Source organism: Acomys minous (assembly GCF_964271855.1).
Source record: "Acomys minous genome assembly, chromosome: 3".
Classification (NCBI taxonomy): Eukaryota; Metazoa; Chordata; class Mammalia; order Rodentia; family Muridae; genus Acomys; species Acomys minous.
In genome coordinates this window covers 61,486,285-61,510,413 of record NC_140485.1, presented here as the reverse complement: position 1 = coordinate 61,510,413, position 24,129 = coordinate 61,486,285, and the positions used below count along the sequence as shown (strand labels likewise).

General features: G+C 49.5%; 2 protein-coding genes across 5 annotated transcripts in view; both read right to left on the bottom strand.

The window, feature by feature from the left end:
* Positions 1-1,682: 1,682 nt before the first annotated feature.
* Positions 1,683-13,096, bottom strand: ANKRD60 (ankyrin repeat domain 60). 3 transcript variants are annotated; one of them, XM_084775318.1, is made up of 4 exons: positions 12,736-13,088; positions 7,695-7,825; positions 6,207-6,372; positions 1,683-4,228 (listed from the first exon to the last, which is right to left on the bottom strand). In XM_084775318.1, the coding sequence occupies exons 1-4, from the start codon at positions 13,085-13,087 to the stop codon at positions 3,942-3,944; spliced, it is 936 nt and encodes a 311-aa protein (XP_084631444.1). In that variant the 5' UTR covers position 13,088; the 3' UTR covers positions 1,683-3,941. The 3 variants fall into 3 exon arrangements, with proteins under 3 accessions (XP_084631444.1, XP_084631445.1, XP_084631446.1); XM_084775319.1 differs by lacking the exon at positions 12,736-13,088 and adding an exon at positions 9,319-9,498; XM_084775320.1 differs by lacking the exons at positions 1,683-4,228; positions 6,207-6,372 and having other exon boundaries at positions 6,379-7,825; positions 12,736-13,096.
* Positions 13,097-15,181: 2,085 nt separating this feature from the next.
* The window catches only part of LOC311593918 (serine/threonine-protein phosphatase 4 regulatory subunit 1-like), a 75,806-nt gene continuing 66,858 nt past the window's right edge, over positions 15,182-24,129 (bottom strand). For both annotated transcript variants that reach the window (XM_084775317.1, XM_084775316.1), the window contains 6 exons: positions 23,911-24,072; positions 22,834-22,934; positions 20,070-20,190; positions 19,118-19,252; positions 16,633-16,774; positions 15,182-16,030 (listed from right to left, as the gene is read on the bottom strand). In XM_084775317.1, the coding sequence (XP_084631443.1) occupies positions 15,879-16,030; positions 16,633-16,774; positions 19,118-19,252; positions 20,070-20,190; positions 22,834-22,934; positions 23,911-24,072 (813 nt within the window). In that variant the 3' untranslated portion in view covers positions 15,182-15,878. The remainder of the gene's footprint in view (positions 16,031-16,632; positions 16,775-19,117; positions 19,253-20,069; positions 20,191-22,833; positions 22,935-23,910; positions 24,073-24,129) is intronic.

Genomic DNA, 24,129 nt, shown 5'->3' with positions numbered 1-24,129 from the left:
CCCATTGCTAAGGAGGTAGGGCCAAGCAGATCTTGGGGACTTGCAGCCAGCCTGGCCCTATTTGGTGAGTCTCCCAGGCCAATTAGAGACTTGATTTCAAAAGCTAAATACATGGTGGATGGTATCTAAGAAACCACAGGCAGAGGCTGTGCTCTGAGTATGGCCCCAATCACACACACACACACACACACACACACACACACACACACACACACACACGTTGGGGGAGGCACAATTCTAGTCCATGGCATGCAGAAGGCAAGGCAACACTAGCAGCAGAACACAGTTGCCTCTTGGAAGTTGGCTTTACTTGGATTTCAAGTGGAGGCTGGCGCAGGCTTGGAGGGATCCATGTTAGCTGACAAAGAGCAAGGCTCTCTGGGTCTACACTGCAGGACTCAGAGAGGCTGCAATGGGGTAAACATGCTCACCCAGTGTTCAGCATAAACTGTGCAGGGTCAAGAGGGCTTCTTTCCCCATGCACTGGAAACTGGCCTAGTAAACACAGAGGGAGCATCCGTGTGCGTGATCCAGGGAGGTCAAAGGACTCAAGGGCACAGGGACAGCTCTACTCTCTGTTGATGACACTTGGGGGTGGAGACACCAAGGGCTGAAGAGTTGAGAGACTAGGCCCACCACCTCAGTTCCAAGCGAGCCATAAAGGCTGCGCTAACTTACAGCTTAGCTTGTCTTGTTTTTGGTTTGTTTTTTAACATTTCCCACTGCATTGGCTTCCATTACAGAGGCCAGCTGCAATGACCTCTGTAGAGCCAATCAGGAAGAGAGGCTGGAGACTTACTAGAGGAGAAGAGGGAAAAGGCACACTGGTCACTGGACAGACTTTAAGAGCCCTTGTAGTCAAGGCCAAAAGAAACCTGATGACCAATGCAACCATCTTCTTCACTGCCATCCTGTGGCATGGCTTACCAGAAGTATTTACCAGGCTGCCCTGAGGCCTACTGGTGAGCTATGCCTCTAGCAAGGATGAAGAGAGAAATCATTTTCATGTTCCCCCTAAGGTCAAGGATACACCCTAGCACTTCCAGGGCACTAAGATCCAAGGACTGGTCATTAGAGTTCAGAGGCCAGAACTAAGAAGTGCCCAGAAAAAGACTCCAAGTGGGTTTTCCTCTGTCTCTTCTTTCAGTGGTCCAAGCATCTTTTCCAGTGTTTCAGGCTCCCAGCCAACATCTCAAAGTGTTGGATACTTCTCAATCTTTTAAGCCACCTTGGGGGCAGGGGGCAGGAATGACTCTCTCCCATCTTCTACAAGAGACCTTGGCTCAGAGAAGACCCACCAAGACTCACATGAGCCTAGAGGGCTGCACTGTCCTGTACTCCGTGCCTCCAACTCCACAGAAGTGAGGTCCCTGAGGCTGGGAGTGGTGGCGCATGCCTTTGATCCCAGCACTCAGGAGGCGAGGCAGGCGGATCGCTGTGAGTTCGAGGCCAGCCTGGTCTACAAAGAGAGTCCAGGACAGCCAAGGCTACACAGAGAAACCCTGTTTCAAAAACAAAAACAAAAACAAAAAACAAACAAACAAACAAACAAAAAAGTGAGGTCCCTGGTGACCGGAAGACCAGCCCGTACATATGTTGTCCCCAGGATGTGGCAGAGCATGGCTCCCTCAGCATTCCAGACTTGATCCCAGTCCCAAAGAAATACTGAAGACAGGGCTGGGCATGGTGGTGTATGCCTTTAATTCCAGGGCTCAGGAGGCAGAAGCAGGTGGATTGCTGTGAGTTCAAGGCCAGCCTGGTCTACAAAGCGAGTCCAGGACAGCCAAGGCTACACAGAGAAACCATCTCTCGAAAAACCAACAAAACAAAACAAACAAGAAACACTGAGGGCTGACCTTCCCTTGACCTTTGTTAGCTCCTGAAGTATGAACAATACTCTTCAAAGCACGTATGGAAACAGCTTCAAACATAACATTCTATCAACCAATGGCAGATTGCACCGCTGTTGACGTACCCTGTACAGCCTGTGATGTGGGCTTATTTCTGTGGGCTATGCAAGTACATGTGTCTGTGGGATGGGGTGGGGTGCACATGTATGTTCACAGTGCTAGGAACAGGATCTGGGGCCTTGTTCATGCTAGGAGAGCTCTCCACACACAAGCTGTACCCTAAGACCCAACACAAGGTGTTAAAATTGTCTCTGATGAAGTGTCCTCAGGACCCAGAACTGTGTCCAAGTGACCCTGCCCCAGACTGGAGAACATGTCACCACAGAAAGCTTGACACTGCTGGCTGTCTAGCCAAGTGTCTAATTGAATTGGGGGAAATGGAGTGCTTGTCCCTAAAAGTGTGGATCTTCGTGCCAGGCAGTTGGCTCTTCCAATAACAAAGACTGCTTAGCAAGCTCCTGGCAACACACGAGACTTGGAGGGACTCCACTCGTTAAGTTAAAAGGGTACCATGTGACTCCTCCATCCGCACACCTCATTAGCTAAGTGACCCGACCCAATGGATTGGGGTTGTTTAATATCTGCCTATTGACTTTGGAGCATGTCTGCCAAAATCTCAGTTTGACATCCCTGATGCTGAGATGTGCTTTCCTGACTCTAACTGGGCACAGCCATGTTGGCTGATCTAAGACCATTGTCAGCAAAGGTCTTAATTTTAAAGTAAGGTCTAGTTAACTGGGGAAGTTAGAAAGAAGGGCAGCCAGAGTGCAACACCCCTCTCACCTACTCTCACCTCCGGAAACTTGACGGACAAAAGACCTTTGACACCATACCCGGATTTCAGAACTTGTGTCAAGATTCAGGGACACATATGGCCAACTAGGAGTGACAAGGTGGAGGCTACGTGCCACTGCAGGACCTGTGGCCATCCCTACACTGCAGACTTGGGAACTAGGAGTCATCCTAACGGGATGCAGGTTCCTTCTAGCACTTTTCCAGTGAAACCAAGAGTTGAGCAGCAAGCAACCATCTACCGGCAAGCAACTGTGTTTTCACACTGTCCTACTTCTTCAGAGTGTCATGGTGGTAAACTATCACGGGAGTCAAGTTTCAGTTCGGGAACGCTCTAGATCTAGCAAGCTTTTGGCTTGGCTCCCTGTTACTGCTGGGTCCCAGCGTCCCCTTTTTTCAGGCATTGGGCCTCATCCCCAGTTTCCTTGCACTTGGTTCACCCACCACTGTGACAGGCTCTAGGGTACAGTCTAAGACGGAGCAGTGCCTGGGGCCACCGACAGGCTCCCAGGGAAAGAATGTGTTTGGGAAAGTGAGAGAGGGGCCTGAAGTCTGTGGGGGACATTGAGTTGGCACCACAGGAAGAGGCTGCCAGCCTTTTTTTTTTTTTTTTTGTCTCCTATGCTGTTTTCTCCACCTTTAAGGCCTCATGCCTCTTCGTCATGATAAGAAAGCAGCCCTGTGGTAGGCTATGTTTGGAGGTTCACAGACCTCGCTCCCAGTTTCTCTTCTGCCTCATACTCAAGCAGAAGACCCCCAAGAGCTGGCTCAGCCAAAACTGGGGCCCATCCCTGGCCATGGAAATGGTTAGCCGCACAGGTTTGACAAACAGATTCACAACCTACAGTAGGCCGTGCTCGCTCTGCCTGGTAACGGGTGCTATTATCATTCCTGCTATTACTCCTATTATTCTGGTGCATTAGATGGCCTCACAAGGGAGAGATAATTGGCTACCATCAACCCAACTGGTATGATTGGGTGCCACATTCAAAAAGCTTAAAATTAAAGGCTGGCATTGTCGGCTTGGTGAGCACAGAGTGGCTTACAAAAGAGATCAATTCACCTGCTCCATCACAGCCTCCCAGAGACACTGGTAAGACGACAACCAATTTGGCGTCTGATTTAGATCTGTCCCTTCTTTTGTTGCCTAATGAGTGACATGGGTGCCACCATGGGGGCTCTAAGGTCACCCCAGAGCAGCATGATGGGCAAAGGTGCGCAGGGGAGCTACATCGAGTTCTACTTTGACACAACCTTCGTCTTGGATTTCTCTGGAGCCTCCCTCACTACCAAGTTGGGGTTCTTGTTCCCAGATTTGATCATCCAGGAGCAGATGTACATCCTGCGCTCGAGATTTCTGCGCTTCAGGCGCCGCGCGATGGTGATAGGTGTCTCACCCTTCATGTCTCTGTCATGGATGGAGGCGCCATGTTCCAGTAAGGGCTCCAGGCACTCCACCTTGCCCGAGGCTGCGACCACATGCAGAGGTGTCCTGCCCAGGGGTGATTTGCCCAGGCAGTCTGCTCCTGTGAGATTAAAAAGACCTGCTGGAGTGCGGTGCTCTCCTGGCCAGGAGTCCCACCATCTGACGCTGAGGTACAAGAAGAAAGGGACCAGAGGCTATGGCAGGAACACAAGGGAGAGTTGATGCTGCTCCCAGGGACCTGGTGGCCTCCCTTAGCTCATCGCCCCTCCCATCTAGCCTGGCCCCGTGGGACATCCAGTGAACGGCACACTCAGTCTCCTGTTTCAAGCCTATCACTGAATCTTGCTGCACACGGAGCGCTCTTTGATGCATTTGTCTGCCTATCTCACTGCATTTGCTTATTCCAACACTATTTCCATCCCTCCCTTGTGCTGTCTACTGATTCCTTTTGCTTCCAAAGCCCCAGCTCCATGCGTACCGCCTGCCTTAACCCTTCAATGCACCATTCTGCATCTAGCCCCAGGCCCTTTGCACATGCTGTTCCTGTTACAGACTACCCTTTTGCATTTTCCCCTTTTAAGGGTTTCAGTAGCTTCCTTAGCTCTTTCTCCCTGCAGCCCCTACCATTACCTCATACAAGCTCTGTAGGCACTGGGTTTAAGGCATCCCATATGTGAGTGGCTACAGAATTAGTCATTTGTAAGCATGGGCTCGCTTTCCCTCCTAAGATCCATGAGGACATAAACACACATGGTTTGAGCACTGCTCTTTTTATCTCTGGCACACAGCTAGAGATACTGGGGAGGTGGCAGGGGACAGCAGCCTGAGCATGGCCAGACCTGGATTCTCACTGCCTCCTGCAGATGGATGGGCTAGTGACAGGGGTCCAGCATGGACTCATGGAATTGAATCAAATTCTGCGTAACAAAAAAATCATGTCAGAGACAACAGGACAATTCAATTCCACCCAGCTGGCACTGCGGCCGCTCTAGCTGAGCTATGGCTGCTTGGTGAGATGACGCTTAAGCAGGCTCCCAGAACGCAAGCACAACCCTGCCACCCCCGTGGTGGCTGCAGAGGGTGGAAAACTTTGCAAAGCCGGCTGTCATTTTTTTAACGGGTGCCTTCAAATACATCACAGTTCCATCAGAGCGAAGATGACGTTTTATGAGCTTAAAGGACTGTTGGGCTGTGAAAGCCCATCTTTCATTGTAGAAGAGAAGTGCAGAAAGAAAGTGTGGGATGGCAGAGGACACGGTACTATCAGCCAATCACCCTGAGCTCTGTGGCCGAGATATGGCTTGCTAGCAGCCTGTCTTGCCCTAGACAGTTGTGTCCTACCCTGCCTGCTAGAAGCGGGGCGGGGAATGCCAGGAGCAAGACTGCAGATGAAAAGGAAGGGGTCCTACATGGAGGCGGTAGCTTAGGAAGCCAGAGGCACTTGTCATAACTTACCCCTTTCCCAAGGAAGCCGTGTTTCTGAGCTCTCTGAAGATAGGGGATGTGGGATGGGTTAGTGGGTTCTCTTTCAATCAGAGCACCATTTCCGACAACAAAAATCCCTCCCAGACATCTGCCTAGACACACTGCTCGCTACAGCTTTTCACAGAGAGACAGACAGTTACCCTTAAGTGGAGAAATGATGGGAATAGAGTATGGGTGAGCATTTATTTGAAAGGATATTCAGCCGGCCTGCTGGCCACTCCATGTGACACCCAAATTAAGGTCTTTTTGGACAATTGCAGAATCTCCTTCAGCCAGGGCAAGGATGAAGACAGACCATGCATGGAAAGGACAAACTAGCAAACCCTCTGGAACCTATCCAGGCCCTGCCCCCGTGTCTCACTGTCCTGGGATTTTTGTCCTGCCACAACAGAATGTTCTAGAGACCTGGCCCGAGAAATGCAAGTCGCTGATGGGCATGCTATGAGTAGCTTATGACCAAGGAGGCCAGCAGGGCAGGAGACATGTTGGATACATGAGAGGACTAGGGTCTAGGCTGCCACTGCTGGAGAGACAAGTAAGGCAGGCCACTCTGTCCTCCCAACCAGACCAGGTCGTGCTTTCTGCACAATTACCAAGCTCTAGAAGATACCGCACGGCATCCACGTGGCCTCTGTGAGCAGAGATGTACAAGGCCACGAACGCCCTCTGGGCTGTCCATTGCCTCCACCTCTCACCCTTAAAATGCTGTGAGTTCGCTGTTCGGTAGTAGGTGTCCTCACTGATGCCAAGGCATGACAGCTAGGTGAGAGAAATAGGTCAGGGTTGTCTCCAGACTGTGACCCACACCCTACCACGCGAGGAGGTTTGCTCGGCCCACACCAAGGTGCACAGCAGGACTAGAGGGATGCTGGCAGAAAACACTGCATGGGCATCAATGCACACTCACAAAGCGCAGCTACCCCAAGTCAGGCTGGGCCACAGACAAGCCTTCTTGTCAGTGTTTTGAAAGTAGAAAACAACTTTGCTAGTGTGTCTAGAGGAAGATGTTTGTGGCCCTTGGGGAAAAATGCAAGCCAACACAATGTGGTCCCCCAGAAGGAACCCCAGAAAAAGGAGGTCTTCCTGGAGCAATGATTGCTTCTGTCTGTCCAGTCTATTTTGGGGCCCATTGTCTCTGGAACTTTCTGAACTTGGCTGGCAGACAGATAGCCCATCATAGAAGCATCTGGGGGAAACACAACTCTTCAGGGGTGGGAAGAGGGCCATGGGTCCCACAGAGAGGGCTGTTTGGGGCAGGTAGAGGGTGGCATGGGGAAGGGCAGTGGGGCCAATTGCACAAGGAATGGAGGGCAGCAGCTACCTCATCAGGAAGGAGGGTGCAGTGGCACTGACTGGACTTCCAGGAAAGAGAGAAAACTGGGGGGCGTAGAGAAGTAGCTGGAAGACATTCTACAGCTGGGACTAGATAAGATTCCTCAGGCCCAGGGTCTGTGATACAGGGATCGCTACCACCCCACCCTTCCCTGGATACATCCCAACACCTCTCCCTGTACCCAACCTTCCCTTGACCACTGGTCCCACCAGGAAACTGCCCCTTCTTCCTGGGGATCTCAGAGCTCTATCCTCAGAGTCTTCTGAGGAACAAGCACACCCTTGTCCCGGTGCCAACCATTCATCTTCATAGATGGGTAGAAATTCCTGTCCTTCCTTTTCTCCCCAAGGGCCAACAGATAACCCAGCAGGAGGCCCGGCAGGTGCAGGCCGCCATGCCAGGAGGCTGGACCCCCAGTCCCCGGATCATACAGAAACCTGGGTATGGCAGAGAGTTGCACCCACGTCCCTGAGCACTGGACTGCAGCCCCCTGTTCTTTACTAGGCTTAAATTTGATTTTCAACTTGACCAACATGGTGGATAGAGAACGGACCACCTGGGTACCACTACGGGTGGAGTACGTGGGTGTATAAACTGTAAATAAGTAAACTCAGGGGACCCATAAGCCCAGAGTGGTTGGACACTGTCCGTCCAGGAGGCTGGTCTTTCTTCCCTACTCTGAGGCCTTTATTCAAATACTTGTGCTTGAATCCCTCGCACCCTAATATTGAAAGAAGCGTGAAACCACCTTGCTGGGGTCCCCTTCCACGGCAGCCAAAACCAGTTCTGTCCAACCATCATAATGCCAGATACATAATGAAATAAGTGCTCCGGAGATGACGTCGTAGAACTTCAGGGTGGCGTCATCCATCAAAATTCCTATGGGGAAGAATGGTTCCTTTTAATAAAATTAGGACTTAGAGAAATCACTGTATCAGTTTAGAAGGGTCTGGCCTTGAATCACACAAAGATACTTTTAAGAGCTTGAGCAAAGGGGGACAAAAATCCCACTTGATAGTTGCCTGTTTGCTGCTGCTAATGCTTTTTAGAAAATTAATTTGGCTCAGCTCAGATTGAAGCTGGACCCAAAAAAAGAAACACACACACACACACACACACACACACACACACACACACACACAAGCAATGATTTATAAAAATTTGTAATTACAGCTTGTCCTGTTGGGGAAAAATACATGAGTCAGTGAAATCGTTTTATGAGGTAAACTCTACAAATAGAACCACTTAAATTTGAGCTATACATCACAGGGTACTTAGCAAGTTATATACCTCCAGGGAATGTAGCCGTTAGCTGGCTAAAGAGATGACAGTGACATGAAAGATCTTGCAAATGACAGACAGCCCACGTCAGGGTTTTTCCATGTAAGTGCTTAACTGAAAATTTCAACTAGGTGTCCTTCTCTGTCCCATGCACCAGTTCCTACCAACTCTGCCCATACCATGTCAGCTGCACCCACTGCTAGCTCTTGCAGCCAAGGATGTCCCCTAGACATTGCCCCTGATGGGGACGAGTTTGTCCCCATACAAGCCTGTGGTGACATCAGCAGCCCATATCAACACTCACTGTATTTGGACCCGAGTGTCAGAACTCTTGCCTGCCCCAGCATGGATCTAGTCCCATATTCATAAACCCAGGCTCAGCCAGGCTTGGCGGCACACACCTGTCAATCCTAGAATCTGGGAGCTAGAGACAGGCTCATGAGTTCAAGACTACCTACCCTGAAATATATGAGGTACCAGCTCTGGGAAGGATAGCTGAACGGGTATTGCGCAAGGGACCGTTTTAAAAAATGTAGTGGTATTTAGTTTCTCTTAAAACACATACACGTTTCTCTGTCACCTGCTATTTTAGGAACCACAGAGGATTCAGATTGATGATAAGCAGTCTGCCCAGGCTGTCCTAGTACTCTTTTCAGGTAAATAGAATCTGTGAGTGTTCTGGTTTCTTGATAATTACTTTGGGTCTCTAGGCCAGACCTGAGGGGTACATATTTGAATCCTCACAATGACCCTCCAGCCTACATGGCTCTCCCTCTACTGAGGCTAGGCCTGGCGACAATGTCCAATCCCACCAGACTTGTGGGCACCATCATGATGGCCATACTCGAAGGAGGAGGTAGACAGAGAACTCTGGTCAGCAACTCTCTTACTTGAGTCAGTCTGTCACCGCTCTAAGTCAACTTGACTTTCTAGCCACTTTGTAGACATCTAGGGGAGATGGGTCTCTCCACTCACATCGGTTGCTGTGCAATCCCTGGCATATTCCCTTTGCAGATGGGCAGCCACTACCTTGGGCTCAGACAAATCCCACTATTATCAGCAGATAAACGATCGCCAGGGGCACCACTCACCCATGAATTTGCTTGACTCCTTTAGACCTGGCCTTTGCGACGCTTTTCGACATGATCTCACTTGCCCTTCCCTCTGCAACCTTGGAGGTGGGCAGATATGCCAGCCACAGTCGGCGTAGCACAGGGGTCAGGCCTCCAACAGTTGCTAAGTGACTGCTGAGTCTTACCACTGTGACATCAGAGTGAAGTCACCCCACTGCTCATCCCCCCTCAGCTTACTTGAATTTATTGTTCATTGGTGAAAAGAAATGAACAAAAAGGGGGTCCAGAGTTAGGAGGACATGTGCTTTTTAAATTCCTTGTTGGGGAGCTGTTGCCCAGTACCCCTATTACACCTCGCCTCGTTCATAACTTACTAGCTACAGACAGGCTCAAACACAGCCTCTTGCTAAATAAATAAAAGAGCATCTTTCAACTAAATCCATGTGGCATGGAAAAGTGTTTTGGCCTTGCCTACACACTGGCAGTTTGCAGAGTCATTCCTGTCCAAGAGGGAACAGCACAGAGAATTCTAGAGCTAGTGGGGGCTCTGTTCTCCAGATTAGGACACTGAGCCCAGGAAGGGCAGCGCCTAGGAACGCTGAGCTGAGTGTGGGGACAGGCTGCTTCCAGAGCTGTTTCCATCACTCCCGGGCCCTGCAGTAGTCTGCAGTGTCTCCGGGATCACGGCTGCTCACATTCCCCTGGCAGCCCAGAGTTTTTTGTTTTGTTTTGAAATCTTTGTTTTCTTGAAGTGTTTTGCTTTGACTTCCATCAGGTGGGGAGATGATGGAGCCCAGGGGGGCTTTGACCCTCTTCTTATATCCTAAACATTGTAGGGAGTGGGGACAGGGACAACTAAGTCCCCAGGTTGAGGGAAGGGCATAGACAGACAGGCTGTAGAGCCTCTAGCCTGCACTGAGTGCCTCCCTAGGGAATTTGTCTAGACAGGGGCTTGTGGGGGTCCAGGTTCAAGAGAGCGGCAGGGACTGGGCTCTGATCTGCAGGGCTCCCTGTGAGCCCCCAGTGCGGGAAGGACACAGCTCAGAACTTGGAGTCTAATAAGCATGGACAAGGTTTGCTTTGAGCTCTGGGGTCCTGGTAAGGGCAGGATTTACTCTGGGTCAGGGGTTCCCAGGAGATCAAAGTTTGCTGTCTGGCTAGGGGTCCTGTTTTAGGATTTGTGGCAGGATTTGGAGTCCCTGCAGGGACTGGTTTAGGCAGTAGTGGTTGGTAAGCAACTGAGAGAAATCAGATAACTCTCCCTGAGATTTAGGGTCTTGTTAGTGACAGGGTCTGCTCTAAATTTGGGGTTCTGATATGAGTAGGTTTGGCTAAAGGAACTCTATTGAGTTTTTTTTGGGGGGTGGGTCATGAGTCAAGGTTGCTTTGAACCTTCATTTTCTCACAGGGACACAGCTGTTGTCAGCTTTGAGATGCTCAGCAACACAGGGTTTTCGTGGGGGTGGGAAATCAAAGAGAGGCAGGCTTGACTTCACTTTGGCAGGGATGGGGCTTCTGTAGGCAGAATCTATTTAGTCCCTGGGGCCCTTATGAGGATACCTGGGGTCCTGCTGTAGTTATGGGGAGCTTGAGGGATGGTTTTCAAAGGTGGACAGAGATGGGTTTGGATTTGGGGGTCCAGAGGTGGGCAAGGTCCATCTTAGGCTCTAGTATCCTAATGTAGCCTGGGGTTTGGCTGCACAGATGAATGGTGACAGCTGGGGGAGGGGTGCCTCAGAATTGGGTACATAGGCTCTGTGGGCGGAGTCTGCTCTGGGATTTAGGGTGCTGGTGTGGCCAGGGCAGCTAGAAGACTTGAGGTTCAAACATAGCAGTGCGTGGACAGACTGTAGGACCTTGAGGTGGGCAGGGTTTGTCTCGGCCTTCGGTATCCTTGTGTGGACACAGCCATGGAGGATTCCGGGTCCTGTTGGTCATATGGTTAGCCTGGGGGCTTGGGCTCAGAATTGGTCAGACTTGTTTTGATTTTGGGGTCCTAAAGTGGGTAGGGTTGATTTGGAGTTGCAGTAAATGCAGTTACTGGAGGATTTGGGGTTCTGAAGTAGCGATGGCTAGTCTGGGGTTCAGTCTTAGGTAGGTATACCCAGGATTTGGGGGGTACCAATGTGGGAAGCATTTGGTTTACTATTAAGTTGTTGGAGTACTTGGGGTCCTAAGAGAGCCTAGGTTCTTGAGGTTTAAACTTGGATTTAGGTTTGTTCTGGGTGTGGGGTTCCAGGACAAGCAAGGTTTGAGTTTAAGAGTTCGGGGAGCTGAAGGAGTGGCTAGCCTGGGAGGGTTGTGGGTTCAGGCTTGGGTAGGTGTGTTCTGGCTTAGGGTTGTAGGATGGGCAGGTTTTATTTTGAATTTTAGCATCCTTGAATGAATACATAGTCAGTGTGATTTGGGGAGGGGGTCTTTGGGAAGGAGATGTGGACATTCAGCTTTGTTCTGGGTTTGGGGGTTCCAGTATGAGGATGCTTGTTCTGAGTTTTAACAACTCTGTGTAGACAGCCGATGGAAACTTGGGGCATCTAAAACAGTCATGGTATGCCTGAAGATTTGGCCACATTTGCTCTGGACTTGGGGGTTCCTAAGGTGGGTAGAATTTTATCTTTAGTTTCCTTAGTAGCCATTGGGGGTGGAGGGCTTGGGCTTCTGAGGCAGTAAGAATGACCCTGGATACCGGGTACAGTCTTGGCCAACTTTGTTCTGGCACTTGAGGGTCCTGGGTCTAGCTGGTTTCTTCTGAGTTTGTGTAGCCTTGTGTGGACAGTTGATGGAGTTTTGGGATTCTAAGCTAGTTATTGTTAGCTTGGAGATTTGGGGTTCAATTTTGGGCAGTTAGGCTCTGTTTGGGGATTTAAGACCAGCTTTGTCTCAGCTTTTGGAATGCTTGCATAGACAAGCTGGCTAGAAAAGTTGGGTTCACCTCTTGGGTTTTGGTTTGAATCCAGATTATCATAGAGAAAGGCCTGTCCTTGATTTGGGGTGGGGGGTTATTTAGGCCTAGTTTTGTTTCAAGTGTGCAATTTTAAGTGGATACAGTTGTCTTTGGGGCTTGGGTCCCTTATGAAGAGAAAGGATCTGGGCTGCCAGGTCAGCCTTGCTGATTTGAGATTTGATGTTCTGAGTGGCCTGAACTTGCTCAAGGATGACTGACTGCAGCCTGAGACAGAAAGAATGCTTGTCAACCAGGTTCACCTTCATATTTGGGGTCTCATCAGACAACCCTGTGTCTCAAGTTGGGAGCCCTTGAGTGGCCAGCGCTTCCAAGGGGCTTTTCTTGATGGGGCTCGAGGTGGTTGGGGTTGACTTGGTCACCTGGGGTCCTCTGATAGTTAAATGTGTCTTGGGGACCCAGGGCAGAAGTGGGCTGGGGCCCTTGTATGGGAGGAACTTAAGGGGTGCGGGAAGGGGTTGGGCAGGGGCCACCTTGGTCCAGGAAATGCAGCCGTTGTAGGTTGATGGGGATGCCGACCATCAGATCCAGCTCTTCTTTGAGCTCCCGCACCGTCATGTCGTTGCGGCAGTTGGCCACGCGGAACAGCTCGCCGGTCTCCTCCAGCTTTACCCGCAGGGAGAAGATGTCAGGGGCCAAGTCTGGTGACACGACAGAGGCGCGAGGGGCCCCTGCTAGCCCCTTAGTCCGCGCGCGGGCCCGGGTGGAGGGCTGAGCGGTGCGCGCCCCCGCCTTGGGGTCGCGCTGAGGGGTGCCCCATTGCGGCCTCCGCGGACGCGGGCCCGCCACCGCCACGTCCGCCGCCCTCTGCATGGCCCGCGTCATCCCGCGCGTCATCGCCGCCCCCGCTCGGCCCCCGGGACGAGAGAGGGGCGCCCGCACTTCCGGAGTCGGCTCCACCGCACCCCTTTCCGAGGCCCTCACCAGCCTCCTAATGCTGTGGGGAGTCGACTTCTGGTCTGTTCAGGGCAGTCTGCATGATCAGGGAGAAAAGCCAGGAAATGCTGGGCCCACCGAGTTTATAAGGTGGTCGCTAGGATACCCCCACCCCACCCACGTGAGCTCCTAGGCACACAGCAATCCAAGCTGACCTGGACCACACTGGAAGTAGCAGAGGCCTGCGTGGAAATGGCATCAAACCCATGTGCCCTGACACTGCGGCATCCTTGGAGGGAGCAAAGTGTGGAACACATTTGATGGGGCAAGCCAGGCTTGAACCTTTTCAGGGAATTGGGTGGGTGGGGACCCTCAAATGCCAGACTGGAAGCAAGGTCTTCAGAGTGTGGAGGAAGCACCAGGGGAGGGGCAGGGGCCAGAACACCCTTTAAAAACTGTTGTTACCAAGAATAAAACAGAAGCTTGAAAAACACATTTTGTAAAGCAGTTAGTTACAAAAATTTGGGCTAAGACATAAGACATGGTGGTCCAAGTCACCCATGCACTTGGGGAAACAGAGATCCATGCATTTCAAGGTGACATCCCTGACTACATAGCGAGCTAGTGACAAAGAGAGGGTGATTTAATCCTTTTATATCAGAGAGGCTCATTCTAAATGACAGGTAATTGCAACTTATACAGTGAACAGATTGGGGCTTTTTACCAGGGGTTTTACAATCTTTTTTTCTGTAGTCCTGGGTATTGATCCCAAGGCCTTTCATCTAACAGAAGTGGTTTTTTTTAAATTTTTATTATTACTAATTTTATTATAACTAATTAGCTATGTTTCTTGAGACAGGGTTGTTTTGTGTAGCTCTGGCTGTCCAGGCACTTGCTATGTAGGTGAGGCTGGGTTGGAACTCATGGAGATCTGCTTGCTTCTGCCTCCCAAGTGCTGAGATTAAAGGCAGGAGTCACTACTGCCCGGCTTTTTTTCTTTGCTTTTCCTTTTAGAAAACTATATTCTGTAAAGAATCCATGGTTCGAGCTGAATAATTTTTCTTAGTTTTACACTAATGATTTTATTTAATATAACAATCTCCATTTCCTGAGTAGTAGAAACTTGTTTGCTGCAGAAGGCCTGCAGCGCGCCCCACTTGTTTACTGTGGGCACAGCGAACACAATGTGGACTGGTTTTTGGTTTTGTTTTTAATCTTTTGCCTCTAACTTTAATGAATTAACTCTATGCCAAAGTAGCCCAAATGTCGCCTATCTGAGCTCTCTACACATTTCCTATTCTTTCTGGCATACTTCAGACTCCTTCCTTCCCTTTTAAATAGAAAGATTAGTGGTATTTGGAGACCTGCAGGGTTATCCTTTATACCAGGGAATTCAATATGACTTTACCAGTTATTTCTGAAAAGCACTGGGCCCCATGGGCTGCTGCTGCTACCTACTTCTCATTAAACTCAGAAACACAAAGCAGGGGCAAACACAGGAACAAAATCATAATAACATGTTTACAGAATACAGAATTAATGAAAATTGTTTAAACTATACAGCCTCTGTCTGTCTGTCTGAAATCCTGAAGTGGGAAGCCTAAGTTCGGTGTACTCAAGCCCGTGCTTAACTCCCCAAATCAATGCCACTTGCAGAAAGTATGGCTTCCTTTCTTTTCTTTTCTTTTCTTTTTTTTTTTTTTTTTTGAGTCTGAAGTACAGTCAGCAGCATGTGTCTCAGCGATCAGCCCTGCTCCTGCTGTACTACCTGAGCCCTTGGGCATGTCCACATTGAGACAACCTGATGGCTCTAGCAACCCTCAAAAACCAACACACATTCCAAAGTTTCTGGAACAGGAAAAGGGTGAAGGCTGAAGGCTGAAGGAACACTCCAAGTACAGCAGTTTATAATGGAAGTACAATGCCAGACAGCAGCCACACCACAGAGGGCAACAGTGCTTTACTAGGTTGCTTTTACAAGGACACCGTTCTAAAGGCAACTTCAGGGGCTGCCTCTGCAGCACTTCCAAAGCAGGACACAACTTCAAATGACATGTTTATTCGCTGGTAGAGGCTAGTGTTACATTCATTTATCTTCTTCCTGACAAGTTATTTACATATATACAGTGTTTCAGTTGAAAATAAAATACAATGCCATAAACTTCATTTTTTTCCAGGAAGGATCAGGGCAGCAAGCCAACCCAGAGAACATTCTCAAGCCTCTACTGAGTTACTTTATTAGTGAAGGGAGCTGTATTTATGTTTGGTTTCCTTGAATAGAGTTTTGTTATGTAGCTCAGGCAGGCCTAGAATTTTCTATATTGGCCTTGAACTTTGGATCTCCCTGCCCCAGCCTTCCAGGTGATGAAATTACAGATGTGATCAATTGTACCAGGCTCTGAGGGGAGATTTAATTAACACAGTCTATCAAAAATCAAACACACAAAAAAATAACAAAACCAAAACAAACAAATATGACAACAAACAAAAAACAACAACAACAAAAACAAAAACCTGCTGACCGCAGCTGATGGTGAAGAGGCCCCAAGGCCACCAGTGCCTGGACCCACGCTTTCCTACAAAACACCACTGGTCAGGTCTGCAGGGGTGGGAAGCGCTGGGCTGCCCCATCACCCGAGATCCACCCCCTCCAGAAGCTCTAACACAACTGGGTCCTCTTCAAGTTACGCATCACGAGTGCATCAGGTTATCCCCATGCACCCGCCCCAGGGTGGGAGATCTAGTTCTCCAGTATAGAGGTGTCTGCAGCATTCGGCATCTTTGGTTCCAAGGAAGCAAAAAATGAAACATCTTGGTCCCGGTCAGACTGCAGAGCCAAGAGAGTCTCTTCAACAACTTCAAGATGATGGTTCCCAGCATTTCTAAAATATGCTAAGGAGAGAAAAGTTGGAGTTACATGTGCCATGAACTGTGCTTTAGAACATATTCTAGTTTTGTTGTCTTTTAAGTCATATGTCAAGACACTGGATAAAAATTTCAAGAATAGCCACATACCTAAACCATTTCAGATGATAAAATGCCTTTTTCCAAAAGTATTTCTAAGATTTTAATGGTGAACTGCTAGTAGTGACACCTGCTTTAAAAGTTAAAATAACTAAACATTTAAATGTTCTGCAGTGCACAGGAACTGGCATGTGTGTGGAGCAAGTCAGGGAGAAGGGTAGAGATGAACAAACAGGGGCCACACTCTGGTGGAGAAACAAGTCGGCACAGACGCACAGCTTGCACTGGGCATCACTGCAGTAGCTCTAAGGTAAACTTTGGTTTCCTTTCACATCATAAAATCCCTTCCCCATCTAGAAAGTTGTATGATAGTTTGTATCTGCTGTATCCTTGTTTTAAAAACAGAATTATATTCATCTCTTCAGCTGTCTTGTATCTCCTATGTACTACCATCCAGTCTGCTATAATTCCTTGGGGGACCTAGCTGCCACCTGTCACAGCTAGGGGAGAAGCCAGCAAGGCCCACCCACCCTTTTCCAGCAGTGTCTGTCGCAGGGTCTTGGCCAGAAGAACCCTCACATTTGGCACAGGGTCAGACGCCAGGCTCAGGAGGCTGGGAAGCAGGTGTTCCACAAACTCGTCCACGGGGACTGCTTCTTCACTCGCCACAGCCTGCAGAGACAGAGCCGCAGCCCGGCAGGGGCCTCCTCAGGGTTTTCAAAGCAAATACACACTCTGTAACTCTAAAGACATTACTTCAGAATCTGCCGGTTTGAGAGGTGTGTACGCATGCCTGCAAGTATGTCAAGAACTGAATGTAGTTATCACCAGTAGCTGATTTTCATAACTTACTCCCAAGGAATGGCTGAAAAGAAGCTCAAGACCTAGAGGGGAAATGTGGGCTCAGGAGCCAGGTAGGCACAGGTTCAACACTTAAACTGGGCGCTCTGAGGCCTCAGGTGAGTTGTTCAGCTTTTCTGAACCTGGTTTCCTCAACTGCACAGTAGCTGATTCTCTGTGCCAATCACCGGGCACAACACCACCACAATGCACACAGTTGCCACAACATAACACCACCGCACTGCACACACTTGCCATACCACCACAATGCACACAGCTGCCACAACATAACACCACCGCACCGCACACACCTACCACAACATAACACCACCACCACCACCACACTGCACACACCTGGTACCCCACCACCACACTGCACACACCTGGCACCCCACCACCACACTGCACACTCCAGGCACAAGACCGCCACATTGCGCACAGCTGCCACACTGCATACACCTGGCCACTAAGAACTTCTTCAGAACCCCCCTCTAAGACAGGGATTGGCTGCTAGGCAAACACAGGCATTGGCCAAGGCTCAGGCCCCTGAAAGCTGGTCACATCTTGTTGAGCACAGCACCAGATGCTTGTGCACTGCTCCTCAGCCTACAGAGTGTGTGGAAGAAGTCCCTTCCTTTCTTCTCATGACTGTCCCTGGATAGCAAAACTAGACTTGCTTTTTTGGATGAGAACATTCTATCTCAATGTGGTGGTGGCACTGAGAGTCTTAGTGCCCAACAAATGAGTGGGGGCTTCAGCCAGTTGTCCGAGCGTGGGTCCTGTGGGTGCTCGCTCCTTCTAAGGGAGGTTGGTATCATGCTGAGTTGACATGATGGCAACAGCATCTAAGGGCCATCGAGTAGACTCTGGGTCTCACAGCTGATCTACACGGTTGAACTGCATCAGGGTAGACAGCATGGGACAGCACAGGAGGAGTAGGTACACATCACTGTGCAGAATGCTCTGCCCAGGCCACTGGCAGGGAGCCCATAAGCAGGCTCTAGGCTAGCCAGGTATCACTCCAGATCTGCCTTGTCACCCTAGCACCTTCTCCCCAGAGCTGTGTTCAGACTGAAACCAACAAGTCTCCAAGTACGCTAACTCCTGAGCATCCTTCCCTTGCATTGTGTTTTTCTGGGTTTTCTACATCTTTAATCATAAGTTTTTGTTTTCTTAAAAAAGATCTTGTTGGTTTTTCTTGAACAAAATGGATTGGTATCATTTCTTGTTTCTCATATTTTTTTTTAAATTCCAGATAAATAATTAAAAACATAAAAGAAAAAATTTCATTTCTGCTTTTGCTGCACAATGATGTGAATATTGATTGTTTTTCTTCAGAGATGGCTGGGCTGTGGAAAAATACCGGCTATATTCCTCCTGCCCAACAGGGGGCGCTGGCGAGTCCTCTCACTGCAGTTGTTTACCAAGCAGAGACTGGCAGCCCAGGCTTGGGATCAGAGAGGACTTCTTCAAAGATGGCTCTCAGCACAGCTGGACAACCAGCTCCTGGAGATGGCGCACAATCCCCTTTATCTTTGTGGTGCCAGAAAACAGCATGATGAAACACCAAAATGACTACAGAAACATCTGGGGGAACAAAACCCATGGCTTTCTACCTCTGGTGGATCAGTTATCTCATGAGTTAATGCGTCACCTAAAACAGTTATCCCTAAAGGGATACAAGTGTGCCACCATGCTCCACCATGGTCCACACGCAGGGGCTAACTAAGAGTCAGATGTGTCAAGATGGCTGCCATTCAAGAGGCGCTCCAGGCACTGCCACCACCCTGTGTGCCTGCCCCCACGGTGCTACTTAGAGGGTGTTATCAAGAAGACAAGGTGACATAAGCTTTAAACCTGGGGGATGAAAAGGGGTTTCTACACTCTAGCCTACTGCTCTGCTACACCCTGGATGAAGTGCGACAGGGCTAGACTGGGTCAGGTCCGGTGGGAGAGTGTGCTGGCTCTTCACTGATTTCATCTCCAGGATGCTCAGCACACAGTAGGTAGCAACCTTGTCTGGGGTGTGAACAAGGGCCCACGGTGACCCTGGACAATGCACAGTACCTCACACAGCTGGTCAGTCTCCTATAAGGTGAGGAGGTCCAGTAAACTGACCCCCACCCTCTGCCAGAGAAAGGAATCCAGAGGCAGATTCTCCCTGTCGGTGCTAACCTGACAGATGCAGGCAAAAGCCTGCCTTCCAACCCACTTAGGGCAGTGCCGGAACCTGGAGATGAGCTCCTGGATGAAACTGAGCCGCAGAGCACGCGCACCATGGCAGTGGAACTTTCGAAGCATTGCCACCACCTGCAAGCAACGGGAGAGAGCCAGCCGTGAGGCAGTGCCGGCCAGCCGTGAGCGAGGCAGTGCCGGCAGAGTCAATTATAAGCAGCACTCTGCACAGCACAGAGGCATTTTAATGTTCATGTCGACCACCTTCACAATCAATTTACAAGCAAGAGAAAGTAACTCTTTCAGTTCTCACTAGTACACACAGGGGAGATGTTTAAATAGATCATAATAATACATATATGCACATAAGACTCTTCAAGGAGAATTTAAAAAACAAAGAAATTAACATTAGACAAATGCATCAAGCAGAAGGGTCCAGTTTTAAAAACACATCATTTGTGAAATGAGTAAATTGTTACCTTTGAGGACGTGGCATTTTTATAAAATTTTAATATCATTAGGAAATTTAAAATCACTACTTTCAAGTAAGACTGTATTCCTCTGTGAGGCTGGGAGACATCCGTGAAAAACAGGATCACTTCTTCTGCTCGAGGCTTTGCTCATTATGAATTGTTCTACAAAGCTGTGGAGAATTCAACAACAAACATACACACACAAACAACAACAACATCCTCTGCTATTATTTAAAGGGTTTCATATACAGAAAGATTTCTGCACAGTTCCCATTATGGAAGCACAAAATTAACAGACGGGTATCCTGAAAATTGATGAAACAATACAGCTTCTAACTGCAAAGATTAAAAGCTGAGCTTAGAGGCAAAATGACAAATAGAGCCCAGAAAAGGAAAAAAAAATCAAACCAATAATGGAGTTAAAATGGAAACAGTGTGCTATTTACAGGAAGGGGCTACTGGCAAGGCCGGCTCCTTACTAGCTTGAAGGAAATCCAGCGGACTTGAGAAACTTTGTCTGCGCACAACCTCAGGGCAACAGGCCTCAGGTAACTGTGAACGTCGCTGGGATCATAGAGATCCAAGATCAGGATCAGCTGCCTGCAACCACAAGCAGAGGGACCCCTACCACATTAGTTACTAGGCGATTCCTGCTCCATCCCTTTGGCAGCCGCGCGCGGGCGCAGCGACAGCGGGAGCAGCTGCCGAAGCCGCCGTGCACCGAGCGCTTTGTAAAATAGGGGTTCGGGCGTTCAGGGCGCAGGTTTGAGGTTTCAGCGACCGGTTTATGTTTAAAACGCACACAAAACTCTGCCCTACAACACCAGACAACGTAAAAGCAGCCACGGGCTGCAGTTCCCCGGCCGTGCCGAGGACGAGCGGGAGCAAGGAGCCGAGCGGCGGATGGCGGCGCCCTCGCTCTTTTCCTCGCTTTTCTCCCTCGTTCTTTTTCGCTTGCTTTTTCCTTCGCTTTCAACACGGCTTTCCCTCTGGTTCTTTTTTCTCGTCCGCTTTCCCCTAGCTCGTTTTCGCCCGCCCTTTCTCAATCCCTTTGCTTTCCCCCTATATCGCTTCCTTGCGCGCTTTTTCCAGCCTAGCCGTCTGGCTCGCCCTTTCACCCTCGCTTTCTCGCTAGGTTTTTCCGCCCTCGATTTTTCGCTAGGTCTTTCTCCGTTTTTCTTCCGCACTGGTCTTTTCCTCCCCCGCTCATTTTTCTCGCTAGGTCTTTCCCGCTCACTCTTCCTCGCTAGGTTTTGTTTTTTCCTTCGCTAGGTCTTTTCTCCTAACTAGGTTTTTTTCCCTCGCTGGGGTTTTTTCTTTCCTCCCTAGATTTTTTTTCCCTCGCTCTTCCTCGCTAGGGTTTTTTTCCCCCTTCCTCCCTCGCTCTTTCCTCGCTCGGCCTTTTCTCGGCAGATCTTTCTCCCCTCTCTCTTTCTTGCTAGGTCTTTTTTCCCTCGCTCTTTCTCGAAGGGTTTTTCTCCGTCTCACTTTCTTGCTAGATCTTTTTCCCCTCTCTCCTATTTGGTTTTTCTCCGTCTCACTTTCTTGCTAGGTCTTTTTTCCTTCACTCTTTCTCGAAGGGTTTTTCTCCGTCTCACTTTCTTGCTAGGTCTTTTTCCCCTCTCTCCTATTTGGTTTTTCTCCGTCTCACTTTCTTGCTAGGTCTTTTTTCTCTTGCTCTTTCTCGAAGGGTTTTTCTCCGTCTCACTTTCTTGCTAGGTCTTTTTCCCATCTCTCCTATTTGGTTTTTCTCCGTCTCACTTTCTTGCTAAGTCTTTTTTCCCTCGCTCTTTCTCGAAGGGTTTTTCTCCGTCTCACTTTCTCCCTAGGTCTTTTTTCCCTCGCTCTTTCTCGAAGGGTTTTTCTCCGTCTCACTTTCTTGCTAGGTCTTTTTTCCCTCGCTTTTTCTCGGAGGGTTTTTCTCCGTCTCACTTTCTCCCTAGGTCTTTTTTCCCTCGTTTTTTTTTCGGTAGGTTTTTTTTCTCCGCCTCACTTTCTCCCTAGGTCTTTTCTCGCGCTCTACTCCCCCCCCCCCCCCCCCGGTTTTTCGCTAGGTCTTTTGCCCTCGCTCTTTCAGTCTCGCTCGCCGCGGCCCCACTCGGCTCGGGAGGGAGAGAGTGGTGTGATTTGCACGCGGGCAAAGGAAATGAAAAAGGGCGGAGAGGAAGCGGGCCGCGGCGAGCGGCTTCATATCGCTCCCGCCGTCTGCGGGGAAAATGAGGCCAATATCGCGCCGCGCGCAGCCCTTATCGCGGCCCGCCGCTGCAATAAGCGGAGCGATGGGAGATAGGGTCAGGCCCGCCAGGGGCCCGGCCACCTCCCGCCGCCAGGGGGCGAATGGCTGCCGTGTCGGGTCCAGGCCTGTTTTTCTCAGTTCTTTTTGCAGGAGTGTGCTGAGAACATGACATAATGACTAAACACCAATCTCTCAAATTAAGCACAATGATTAAAGTTCACAGCAAAGATAAAATCTTCCAGTTTTCCCGTGGCACCGGCCAAACCATATCCTAAATAGTTGCAAGGGCCTGGTGGATTTCTGGAGGAAGATGAATGGTTGTGTCTAAGAAAAAACTGAAAACTAAAGACACAGAAGTGGACCTCAACAAAAGCCCAAACGAGCACCTCACAAACAAATCTCCACACTCCTAAAGCACATTCTCCACCTGGATAAGGGTACTGTACCATGCTCTCTTCACAACTGGCAGAGCCTAGAGCATTCCTTGAGCTGACACCACATAAGAAGAATTGAAAATCGTGGTGCATGCAGGGAAGATGCATGGGACATTTTTGTTTAATGCTGTGTCCTTTGGAGGAGACCTTTCCAGATCTCACCACTGCCCAATATTCTTTGGATGTTCAAGTACATGAGGTACCATGTACTTACAGAGAAAGTAGCATGCAGAATGTTCAAGAAGGCTTTGCAAAACCACTCTGACTCAGAGGAAAGTACTGAAGAGTGGGTGATTCATCTTTTATTTGGTTCGAATAAACTGCCTTATAGAACAGCAGACCACTCCAATTCCAGAGCGACTCCAGCCCTGTCTTCATGTGAAAATAGATGTCTCCCCGGGGACAGGGGAATATGTATAACGCAGAGCTTTGGAACTCCGTTTATACCTTAATAAAAACATAATCTCTTTATCCAAAAGAGCACTATGCTGCTGGTTCTGAAGTCAATTATAAAAAGAAAAAGGAAGCACTCGCCTCCATCTGCCTCTCACAGCCCCTGACAGTCTTACTCACTCTGCCAGCTCATGGCGAAGCCTCCAGTTCCTGCTGCTGCCGGCGACCACGAACTCCTGCAGCTGACACAGGTGCTCTCTCCTCCTGTCCTCACGGAGCAACTGTTGAAAACACACTTCCATAAGTGCCACGTCAGCATCCATGTCATACATGTCAGCCTTAAGGTGGCCCCAGCACCCCCTTTATTTCTCTGCAGGTTTTAAGTTTGTCACTAGCCAAAAGCCTATGTGTCTCCCTCATACCCGGCCACCCAGGGCACATACAGCTCCATGTGGCTGTATATTAACATGGCTGCAGGCTAACATCAAGTGCAAGCATATCCTCTGGAAGGGAGGAACAGCAACTCACCCAACTTGCCTCTCCTTCCCCCTCCCTCCCCCTCTCTACCCCATGTCTCTCTGACACCTTTGTGTCCCCCCCCCTCCAAGGAGGTATGTCTTTGTGTCTAGTGGATCATGGTTCTGTGGCCCCTGGGGCTGAGACCACTCATTTGCAATGAACAGCAGGATCAGAATGAGGCCGGTGACCACCAAAGTCCCTAGGCCAGCCCTGGTTCACAGCTATGCTGCAAATTAGTTTCTCTAAATAATTTCTGAACCCTTAATTTTGTTTTTGTTTTTCCAGACAGGGTTTTTCTGTGTAGCCGTAGCTATCCTGGACTTACTCTGTAGACCAGGCTCGCCTCAAACTCATAGTGATCCGCCTGCCTCTGTCTCCTAAGTGCTGGGATTAAAGGTGTGCGCCACCACCCTTAATTTTATACTCATCATTCCTTTAAGGGAAGGGGAAACGGCAAGGACAGAAGTGGCTACAGCATTTTGCAGAGCTGAGGTTAGATCTGGGCCCAACCTCTTCCTGCAGGTGACTCCTGGGAACCTTGGATTCTGCCATCCAGGACCCTCCATAAGAAATGTAGCCCTACAGCGCCCGAGTAGCAGCAGAGGCATGACTGTTTCCAACTCTGGATGCATTTCAACTGCAGGATGGGAAGAGCATGGCTGCTTTTCACTGCCACCAAGCCGAGTCATCCTCCGTGCCAGACTGCAGGAAGGCCGGCACGACAGCAGCCTCTCCTACCTTTAGGAAGTCATACAGGTGTTTAAGGACTCCTACACGCACTTCGTCCAGATCCTTTAAAAACCCACTGAAGATGGGCACCAGGTCAGCTGCTGTCAATTGGTCCCCAAGAATCACTGCCAGCTCATGAATGGAGAAGGCAAGGGTCCGCCGGACCTTCCACTGAGGGCGACAGCAGACACACACATCACCATGAGTGAGGAAGTGCACCTCAAGGTG